The sequence below is a fragment of the Pangasianodon hypophthalmus genome, chromosome 2 (genome assembly GCF_027358585.1).
Source record: "Pangasianodon hypophthalmus isolate fPanHyp1 chromosome 2, fPanHyp1.pri, whole genome shotgun sequence".
Taxonomy (NCBI): Eukaryota; Metazoa; Chordata; class Actinopteri; order Siluriformes; family Pangasiidae; genus Pangasianodon; species Pangasianodon hypophthalmus.
Window position 1 is genome coordinate 8,179,682 of NC_069711.1, and position 12,080 is coordinate 8,191,761.

General features: G+C 34.6%; 1 protein-coding gene across 1 annotated transcript; it reads left to right on the top strand.

Annotated features, from left to right (window-relative positions):
- Nucleotides 1-1,356: 1,356 nt before the first annotated feature.
- Nucleotides 1,357-11,435, top strand: mdfic2 (MyoD family inhibitor domain containing 2). The gene is made up of 4 exons (XM_026926822.3): nucleotides 1,357-1,604; nucleotides 4,311-4,395; nucleotides 6,672-6,869; nucleotides 8,221-11,435. The coding sequence occupies exons 1-4, from the start codon at nucleotides 1,602-1,604 to the stop codon at nucleotides 8,475-8,477; spliced, it is 543 nt and encodes a 180-aa protein (XP_026782623.1). The 5' UTR covers nucleotides 1,357-1,601; the 3' UTR covers nucleotides 8,478-11,435.
- Nucleotides 11,436-12,080: the final 645 nt, after the last annotated feature.

Below are 12,080 nucleotides of genomic sequence, written 5' to 3' on the forward strand. Positions count from 1 at the left end.
CCCATATAATGCATACTTTTACATTTGCCATTAATAGCTGAGGAAAATCTTAGATCTATAGCCCTTTAGAGTAAGCTTAGAGGATTTCTGGGAATAAGTTAAAAGGTTTTCCATTAAGGATCTGTATTGTCCAATACAGTGATTTCTTCTTATTTAAAGTTTCTTCTTATTTATATTTAAATTGTCCTAGCACCATAAAACCTACTGAAAGCCTTACATAATAGCCAGTTTGCTACTTAATAATGCTTAATACTTTAAGTAGTGCTTAACATCAAGTAGATTGCTCAGTATATATCAGAGTAATTAAAAAGCCATAAAAGTTGTACTTTTAAACAAGTGAAGGTTTTGTGTAATTCCCCCAGAACTGATAGTCACACAACCCACTTCATCTGAGACAAACTGGACACAATGATAAAATGGGATTAAAGGAGTTTGTTTATCCATCTACACCCTGTGGGCGGTTAAACACTATAGGCTGGGTCAAGTCAATCATTTTTCTTTTTTTCTTTTTTCTTTTGTTGATAAATTGCATCTGTAACTTGCATCGAAATTGTCTGAACTCAATAGAAACATGTTTATTTGACTTTCATGAATCACACCATATCACATATCCCTGAAAAGCTCTTTACCTGCTATATGTCTTATGTTTATATGTCATTATTATAAATGTTCTTTTCCATACCAAAAACCTTATAAACCCCACTTATAAACTAAATCGGAAACACACTGTATCTTTAAAACTGTATTTTTCCCCCAAAATCAGTTTTTTCTATATTCCGTATTCAGAACTAAATATCACTATTTCCAGATATTTCCAGATTTTTACATGTTCATTCCTACCTTTAATTACACATAAGGATATTACACAGGAATTTCATAAAATGTAGATTATTGTTAGAGTGACATTAGATTTTATACTGAAATGAATATTTTTTTTTTTTGATTAAACAATAAAGAAATTATATTCCGACAAAGTTTTCTGTAAAAGTTGGGAGCGTATTCACACTGAAATAAATATTTTCATTTTAACAACATTGAAAGAATAGATTTTTGGGTTTTATTAAGTAGGAACATTTATAGATATTTAATTAGATGATGCCTCAAAGATCCAGTACAAAATAATAATAATAATAATAATTATAATAGTAATAGTAGTAGTAGTAGTAGTGGTTGTGATATTTTTGTGTTTTGATTTTGTTGTTTGTTTATTTTACTCCTCTTCTCCTGTAGTGTTTTATCAAGATTTCTATAAAGCTGTTGATTCATTCGCTCTTGTGTATCGAATCGTCTGATTCCTCTGAAGGAGTCGTTCAAACAGAATGAATCAATTCGTGAATCGCTCGTCAGGCATTTGATCAGGGCGCCCAATTGGTTTATAAACCAGTTGAATAGTTTCTTGTGCGTGTTCTCCATTACTTTCTCCGCTCTGCAGCTTTATAAACCTATAGCTGTATGTATTTATCCATTAATGGTGTAATATCGCGGGATGGTAAGGGTGGAGGGCTGGAGGAGATGTGCTCGCGCGCACCATGAGCTCAGTATGAAGTGTGTGAAAGCGCTTATCCCGAGTGTGACGACTTCTTCATCTTCCCTGTAGATTAATGGTAAGTTCTGAAGAATTTGTCGTAAGTTCAGGGACATTTACAGCACTTTCTGTTGGTTCCTTTTACAATAGTTCTAGTTTCGACTCTGCAAATACACTGTTATAATATACACTGGTACAGTATAATATACACTGGTATAATATTCATTGTATAATATTCATTGTATAATATACACTGGTACAGTATAATATACACTGGTATAATATTCATTGTATAATATTACTGTTATAATATACACTGGTACAGTATAATATACACTGGTATAATATTCATTGTATAATATACACTGGTACAGTATAATATACACTGGTATAATATACACTGGTATGATATACACTGGAACAGTATAATATACACTGCTATAATATCACTGGTATAATATAAACTGGTACAGTATAATATACACTGGTATAATATCACTGGTATAATATAAACTGGTACAGTATAATATACACTGGTATGATATACATTGGTACAGTATATTATGCACTGGTACAATATAATATTCCTTGTATAATATACACTGGTATAATATTCATTGTATAATATACACTGGTACAGTATAATATTCATTGTATAATATACACTGGTACAGTATAAGATACACTGGTATAATATTACTGGTATAATATAAACTGGTATAATATACACTGGAACAGTATAATATACACTGGTATAATATACACTGGTATAATATTACTGGTGTAATATAAACTGGTACAGTATTATATACACTGGTATAATATTACTGGTATAATATAAACTGGTACAGTATTATATACACTGGTATAATATTACTGGTATAATATAAACTGGTACAGTATATTATACACTGGTATAATATCACTGGTATAATATAAACTGGTACAGTATAATATACGCTGGTATAATATAAACTGGTACAGTATATTATACACTGGTATAATATAAACTGGTACAGTATTATATACACTGGTATAATATTACTGGTATAATATAAACTGGTATAATATACACTGGAACAGTATAATATACACTGGTATAATATACACTGGTATAATATTACTGGTGTAATATAAACTGGTACAGTATTATATACACTGGTATAATATTACTGGTATAATATAAACTGGTACAGTATTATATACACTGGTATAATATTACTGGTATAATATAAACTGGTACAGTATATTATACACTGGTATAATATCACTGGTATAATATAAACTGGTACAGTATAATATACGCTGGTATAATATAAACTGGAACAGTATATTATACACTGGTATAATATAAACTGGTACAGTATATTATACACTGGTATAATATAAACTGGTACAGTATTATATACACTGGTATAATATTACTGGTATAATATAAACTGGTACAGTATTATATACACTGGTATAATATTACTGGTATAATATAAACTGGTACAGTATATTATACACTGGTATAATATTACTGGTATAATATAAACTGGTACAGTATAATATACGCTGGTATAATATAAACTGGTACAGTATATTATACACTGGTATAATATAAACTGGTACAGTATTATATACACTGGTATAATATTACTGGTATAATATAAACTGGTACAGTATTATATACACTGGTATAATATTACTGGTATAATATAAACTGGTACAGTATATTATACACTGGTATAATATTACTGGTATAATATAAACTGGTACAGTATGATATACACTGGTATAATATTACTGGTATAATATAAACTGGTACAGTATATTATACACTGGTATAATATAAACTGGTACAGTATTATATACACTGGTATAATATCACTGGTATGATATACACTGGTATAATACCAGTGTCAAAAAACCCTAAAGGATTCCAATAAGAAACCTGTACAGGGCTCTAATTAGAATTTCCATCATTTGGAACCACTCCTATAAGATTCCTAGAGGAATTGTCTTATAGAACAAGACATAAATATCCTGTAGGACCACTTCTACAGGATTTTTTAATGGGATCCATTTGGGCTCTTATTCGGTCTATATGGGAATTCAGTGTCATATTTTTAAGAATCCTAAAGCTGCACTTTTCCACTGCAATTTTTTTTTTGTTACTAAACAAATAGCACTTTGCTATAACATTTCTGCCATATATAGTATGTTATTTTGAACACAGCATTAGTGCACCGATTGCTAAATCACTGATAATGGATTGATGAAACATTAATGACACATCAACAAATGCATATTGTTCTAATATATATTACTAATAGGATAAAATACTGTAACTTTACCTAAAAATCTTATAGGATTTTAAAACTCCCAAAGCACCCTCTGTAATTTCCAATAACTTTCCAATAACAAGACATTATTTCCAATAAAATACAAGTAGAGTTCCAATAAGATTCTAAAAATCAAATAAGATCCTACAGGATAAACTGAAATTTCCAATAAGATTTTTTTTTTTTTTGAATGTGGTTTAAAATGTCATATTCCACAAAACCTTCCCAGAATTTATTATTACTGTTACTTATTATTGATGTTTTTTTATATTGCACCCCTTCACCCAATGTTTCCAAAGCATGCATGTACAGATTTGTGTTTTTGGCAGTTATTTGTACTCTGTGCTTTGATTATAATTGTGCAACTTAGTCAAGGCAGATGTCTGGCATTGTTTCATGTCATGTTTCAACCTTTTGCTTTAATTTGTTGGCATTTCTGTCCTGTATCATCTATATAGATGGCTGGAAAAACGATCATACGTGATGAGGTGATAGAATGTGACTTGGATAGAGCTGAGGAGAAAAGCACCGTGGTTCAAGATGGTAAGCTGTAAAGCTTTTTAAATTTTTTATTAAGCTATACAATCTGCTGCTAGAGTCCTAGATTCAAGATTAGAATCGATAGATTATCGCAAGTCATTCTTTAGTCTAAGTGTCCCTTAAGGGACAATTTAACTACACAACTGAATCGAAGTTAACTACACAATTGCCTTTCTTATCGTCACGCTTTGTGAGGCCTCTTTGGAATAGGTAGTGACGTGGTCTCACAGTAGCACTTTGTACAAATTCCCACAAGGCAACACCTATTTAAAAAAGGTATGAATGATGTTTATGGTGAGGGACAGAGAGAGAGAGAGAGAGAGAGAGAGAGAGAGAGAGAGAGAGAGAGGTTGTAGATTTTCCCCATAAATTCGCTTGTATGAAATCTAGCAACTCTTGCTCATTTGAGATCTTACTTATTTATATGAGGCTGATGACACAACATGAATGATGTATTCAGATGTTATTCTACCACCCTAAATTTCATAGTTTGTCTTTTATTATTTTATTGTTATTTGCATCATTTTATTAACACAACAAAAGTCTTGGTAACACGATGCTCTAAGGTTCATAAACTTTTCACATAACTCACCGTAAACTCTTGCATTGAGAGCAGTTGGTTATACTGAGACAACTGATGATGCCCAGATGATTAGACACAACCTACGTTTTACCTAATTTTCTGAATTATTAAATGTAGGTGGGAATAAAGTCACGTAATGCACCCCCAAACATTTCCATTTGTCTTTCTTACTTTTACTTTTCTCATGAGCTCACGATGCAGATATCTTTATGGAAAAATACATCTGCAATATTAATCTGTAATAACACATTAAATGTTAAATAAAAGAGAGAAAAAGTCTATTGAATATTTCATTTGGGATAGGTGGGTGGAAAATAAACAGGCATGCTCAGTCAGGGCCATAATTCATTAATAGTTTGCATTCCATTCTGTCTGTGGAAAGCAGATTCATTATTGAAGGTTTGGACCTGAGGCCAGCAGCTGAGTGGGAGCATATTTCAGCCATGGATTTAGCTAAGCTTATGAGCATCTAAGCTTGAGGACAAATGCAGGGTGTAAAAACTTGTCTGAGGCCAAAAACTTTTTTTTCTGTAATTTTTCTTGAATTTACATTATATATGATGCATTTCAGAACTTTAGCTTCACTTTCTTTAAAAGATATGCATCCTACTTTGAGTCTACTACACATATCTAACACTGAAACACTATTATTTTTCTTTCTCTTCATAAATTTGGTGTATTTATAGTTTGAGTCCACTGCAAGGCAAACCACACAACAATTACTTAAGACACAATTATTTGTTGAGCATTAAGTTGACTTCAAATTAATTCAAATGTCTACTACATATAAATTCACTGGTAAATTCACACTGCTTACTACTACTTACTTAAGTAGTTACTTACTTACTAAGTTACTACTTACTTAATTACTTACTTAAGTACAGATATTTCAATATTGTAACTCAAGTCTTTTTTATACTCAAGTACTGTCTGTCTATCCATGGATGTACTTCAGCACACTTCTTTAGCATGGTGTTTACAGGACTATTGAAACAAAGGAGACTAGGGAAATAGTGAGGATCCTAGTGCATTAGCAGGAGCTTATTAATAGACACGATCCAGATTCCAAAAAGCGTATTCAAAAGAAAGAAAGAAAGAAAGAAACAGGTCCAGGTCATACACAGGTAAGGCACTGTACAACAGTATCTAAGGGGTAATTCGGTTTCGGTAGCAAGGTTACAGGCAGAGACTGGTACACAGAATATCAATATCCAAACTGGGCAAGGGTTATCCAAAAAGCGAGAGATCGAGAAACTAGACAAGGTCATACACAGAACTAGCATTCAAGAACAAAAGCCTCAGAACTTACACAGATGTAAACTGTCAGTAAGGCTTGGCCGTGTTTCTAGGTGTCCACGTGTTTTATATACTATACTGAAGAATAGATGAGGAAGAGGCTCTAGACCTCAGGGGAGGTTGTCCTCTGTGGGGTGGTGGAGAACAGTCTGTGACTGATTTGACAACTATTATGAGAGAATTTTTTTTTTTTTTCACTAAAAGGCAAAGATCTCAGTTTTGTTTTTTAACCAAAAATCCATTGGATTATGCCACTTTGGCTTGGCTTCCATTTCTACCCCATGTTTTTATTGTTTTAGATAGGGAACAGTAAAGTCTGATACACAATGTAATGTTTAGTATCTAGCTTATTTAAAAAAAATCTTGTTTGTTTTATACTCATGACACAATGTTTCCTCAGATTTACCAGGTAAGAAGGTGACTAACACAGCTCCATGCAGGACCCTGCAGAGACTCAGTCCCATACCTGAGCTTGATCTTGGAGAAACCAAAGCAGATGCAGCCTCTACTGGATCCTCTTATGCCCTCTCATCTGTGGATAGGTGTAGCACTGTCTCCTCTTCCACAAACTCCTTATCTGACACTCAGGATGCTGAAGGTGAATCGAATGCCTTTGCTGATATTAATATGGGTGCAAAAGTGGCATATTTTTCACAGCTAATATAAAATCTGAATAATAATTAGGCATATACAGAGTATTAACCAACATCATATTATTGGGCAGGTATAAAGGGGTTGAACTTGTTTTATAATAAGGAGTAAGCTATAAAGCTCTAGAGTAACTAAGCTTAACTTTTGCTTAACAGCTTAATGCTGTATGTCTTAAAGTCTATATAAAATACTTTCTTGTTACATGTTATGTTTCTAATTGATATATTCAACACAATTGCAATTTCAAGTGATCAAGTTCAAGGTCACTGAGCATCAAGTTTCTGCAGATCGTGGTATCAGTATTAATGGGAATGATGGTTAATGAGTATTTGGAATAGTCAAAACTGATGACCTATAATAAATGTTTTTTGTAATGCAAATGTACCCATGTTAATCCAAAGTTAATTGCACTTCAAATAATTATAATTTGAATATATTCATTTAATCTGACCTTCGGGTGTGAAAAAGAGAGTAGAGGTGACCTTTTGACTTAAAAGAAAGAAAAGATCACCAATAAAGATGGATGGTAATTGATTAGGCCTTCAAATGACTCCCAGAGTTCCCTCTCTCTTAGGAAGGAAAATGTGTTTCATTAAATTATGCATGTGTTAGGAAATGCTACAGGGAAAAAGATGCTTTTAAATGTTATAAACAAGAGGTGTGGACATATACCATTAAGGGACTTTGAGTGTCTCTAGAGAAGCCAAGATGCTTCTTTTAAACTTTTAGGTTTTATTACATGTGTGATGATGTACTTGGTTTTCTTGTCACAAATCATTAAATACTTTCTTTAGTTATACAATTTAATGACATTCACGTTTATGAAGGCTGCTATGGCTCATCATAGCTTCACTGCGTGTAATAATCTTGAATATTTACAAATAGATATACATTGAAGGATCAGATAGATAGATGGGTGTCATATAGAAGGGTGTCATGTGGTATTAATTTAAAACACAATTAAAAATACCAAGACAATCCAAGTCACACATAGGCTAGCTTTTTTATAGGCCAAATACTTTGCTTATGGTATCTCCTATATGAACATTTTCCTTCAAACAGCTGCATCAGTGTTCAAACCACCTGTTTATGATCACAATGTATGCAATTAGTATATATGAGCTGGCTATTAAAATTCTTGCTGACTAAACTGATAAACTGCAAGACAACCGTTAGTACACTCCATTAAGATGCCTTGAGACAGCTTATGCTTTCCGCTCTGTGATAGCCATGAATAAGGAATGACTTCCTTGCTTATTGCCTGATACTCCCTTGATTACTTCTTCTCTGCTGTTCAGATGCCTGTGCGGGGATCATACTCAACTGCCTCTTCTGCCAATTCTATGATCTATGCCTCATGCTGCCTGACACCTGTAACCGTGCCGCTAATCAAATCTGCCCAGCCTGCAGCTATTTGTTTGCTCCATTAGAACCAGTCCAAAGCAGCGATTGGAACTGTCACTGCAACATTGACTGTGGCCTATTTGATGCCTGCCAAGAAACCAGCGATTGCCTGGAGTTAGCCATGGAGATTTCAGAGATTTGTTACCGCTAACATGCTGGCAAAGCCAACAAACTGGGCAGTAGAACTGAAGACTACAGGGCTATTCTGAAGCCAATAGGTAATTCAGCATTGTCAGTATTACTGCTTATGTCACATAATGTGAGTGTCAGTTGATTACATAAACATCAACTTTGAATGCAGTACGTCTGTGGAGTTGTAATGAAAGTAATGGTAAGTTTTGGCACGGCGAACCACACCATTGCACAAGTTTGCACAAGAATCTTTGAAGAAACACAAAGTACGTGGAGGTGACTGGATTCTGGAGAAGGGAGGAGATATGCTGACACAAGCGCTTGTGCATGCTCATGGCAGTTTTATCAAAAATGGTGAGTGACATGACGAGGTGGAAATGGTCATGATGTTATCCTTGAGCATGCAGCCTGTTTGAATTGGAGTATGGTTGTTAACACAAACAGCATGAGATGTTTTTTCTGTAGGACACTTGTCTTTCTAGAGCCCATCAACCTTTGTTCTCTGTTCAGGAAGACTACTCACTCGAGTGCACAGTGACAACTTAGTAGATCGTTTCTGTCAGAGTTGGGCTCATGCCATGTAATGGCAGAAAGCAGTGGAAACAGAATGTATGAATCTGTGTGTGCTATTTATTCATCCTTCTCTTCTGCTGCCTGAAAGAGATATTAGCAGAGATACACTATATAGTCAAAAGTATGTGGACACCTGACTGTCATGTGCTTATTGAACATCCCATTTCAAAGTTGACCCCCCGAGGTCAGGCCTCTGTGCAGACCACTCAAGTTCTTCCACACCAGCCTTGGCAAACCATGTCTTCATGGAGCTTAGTTTGTGCAAAGGTACATTGTCGTGCTGGAACATATTTGGGCCCCTTAGTTCCAGTAAAGGGGAAATTGCAATGCTACAGCATACAAAGACATCCTAGACAATTGTGTGTTTCCAACTTTGTGGCAACAGTTTGGAGAAGAACCACATATGGTGTGATGGTCAGGTGTCCACATACTTTTGGCCGTGTAGTGTATTTGCATATAGTGTATGTACAGGTTATTTTTGTGTCGTACTAATAATTCAAGGTAACCTGTTATTGTGGTATACTTTTCAAAAAGTTTCACCACTCATCAGAGTACCATTATCAGTTCTATGAAACAGTGGGAGCTTCCTAAGGATCCTACCAACCATGTCATGAAACTCTTCAGGTTCACAACATTGAAGTCAGCAATTTTGAATCTCTCCAACAAATAAAAGCACAACTGTTCAGGTTCACAGGAGTCTTCTTGTACAGCCTGTTCTGAATATCACTGTAGAATTGAATTAGGGTCACTTAGTCTATGTTTACTTATTGAAATTTGCCAGTAACGTTAGAGAAATATGACATACAGGTGAATGAAAGAATGTTGCTCTGATACCTCTCCGCATTTTGACTATTCCAGAACTTGGTACTCTATCAACATGTCCCGGCAGGAAAAAGATAACTGGCCAAGTTTATTGTTCCTCTTCTCTTATCCTCAGCTGAACCTCTTTTCCAATGTGTAAAAGCATTTATCAAAGAAAATGAATGTTTCTCTTACAGAATCCAGGTCATTGCCTAGTGTATAAAACCAATGTATCGCATGAAATTGTTCCTAAATTCCATTTTAACTCCAAAGAGAAATAATCTGTATTGTAGTTATTTCAACGCTATCTTCGTAAATAATTTAATATGAATGCTGCATAGCCTCACTGATGCATGTTCAACACAACAGGCTTGGACTGTTTCAGAAGAGTCCTCAGGTCATGTCCAATTTGCTTTTTGCTTAAGTAATTATAAAACCCAGCTTATTATGGTGCCATAAAAGAACTTATTGTGTCCCACTGTGGTTTTTCTACACAAGTCATGCTTGTGCAAACAGATGCTTGGTTAAACCAAAAACATCTGTATGTCTTAAACATTTTGGAACCTTGTCAAATTTCCTGATAGCTTTGGGACTCGCATGGGCTGTTTAGATTTTCTAATGGTTTTGAATACGGTGTGAATTTTCCTATCATCTGCTCAAATTTATTTCATTATGTCTATGTACAGAGCAATGTACAATCTCTAACTGCTTCTTTGGGACTTGTTGAAGTACATTACAGTTTGTGAAGAGGAATTAAATGTAGAATGATGTCATTAATGTGTAGTAGTATTAAAAGAAGTAGATACAGAGTCATTTGTTTTATTTTACCATTGACAAGCAGTCTCTCTTCATCATGCTGCAATGTTTGTATGTTTCTTTCTTTTTTTTTCTTAACCATAATTAGGCTTTTTTATTGTTAGCCAGCTCTCTGTTCACCTCATTAATGAGAGACAAGACAAGGCTTTCCTCTGAAGTGCACAACACTAGTTTTTTTTTAAATCCCGCTATGCACAGCCCTCCTGTGGGGCAAGACTCAATGAAATATTAACACTGTCCATTTATAGCATTTTTTTTGTCCATTTAAAGCATTGGTGTCTCACCAAATATTACCAAAGCCATGTTCTATGTGGAAATACAGCCCCGATGCTTTATGTCACTCTGTGTTTTGACATAATTTGATCATGTGGCTCTAATGAGCTTTTTGTGGTTAATATGTACTACACTTACACAGTGATTTTGGCTGATGCTGATGATGCGCTCATAGTAGCGGCGTAAGTAGTAGTTGAACTAGTGTTGTGGTTTTATAATATTCTGAAGTGCACCATAGAGTTATTTGATGAGATAAATGGTATTTGTTTTAATGTTCCTTTTATGAAGGGTCATTATGGGCCAATTTTTAGAAAATAAAAGTAACCAAGAACACAATGATGATTTGTGTTGTCAAATGCTACCATATTTAAAGCACTAAATGTATATGTTGTATTAATAAACAAATTCACGAAATAAGCTTTACTGGTATTGTGTGTGCTATTGTATAGTGTTACCAAGTACAGTATTTAGTATCTTTCAGATTATAATGATGAGTTGATCCTACAGTGCTATAGAGAATTTCCAATAAACCACACACCTGATTATATAGCACTAAAACCAGAGAATCACTCCACTGCATTAAAGCCAGAACAATATTAATTTTCAGCATTCCCCAAGATTATCTTTTGTAGTATATGGGCCATCTGAGAGGATGTGTGTGCGTGTGTGTCAGCTACATTCCCAATCAATGTGATAACCCCCTTCTTTTAGTAAGTTAGGATATGTGCCTTTGGGCTATCCAAACTTAATATATGTTCCCTACCGGGTGCTTTGTAGCTGCCATGTGGGCTTGCATTAGAGATACCTTTCAATCACCAAGCCATCTCTGTCTTGTGACAGGTGTTTTTCCTCTGTGTCCAATTAATAACCTCATTTTAACAATTAACACCGCAAGTTCTTTAAAAACCTCAAGAGACTTTTGAAGGTCTGTAGGGATTATCAAGGATTTAACCCATCACTAGTTCAACAACCCTTTAAAGAGATCAAATCAGGGTTGAAAGTTCAACTGTATCCTCTTTGGTCACAAGACACCCGTCCTCTTCCAGGTGTTGTCCTATTAGAAACCTTGTGGACTGGATCTGCAGAAGGCACATATGGTAGGAAATGATGGAGCATGGTACCCTATCTCTGTGCCCCTACCCCCTGTGGAGGTGAGGAA

Excerpts from the sequence above, each read along its gene's own strand:
- mdfic2 (XM_026926822.3), top strand. Across the intron at positions 4,396-6,671 it reads AAGCACCGTGGTTCAAGATG|ATTTACCAGGTAAGAAGGTG; the intron begins GTAAGCTGTAAA and ends ATGTTTCCTCAG. Across the intron at positions 6,870-8,220 it reads TGACACTCAGGATGCTGAAG|ATGCCTGTGCGGGGATCATA; the intron begins GTGAATCGAATG and ends TCTGCTGTTCAG.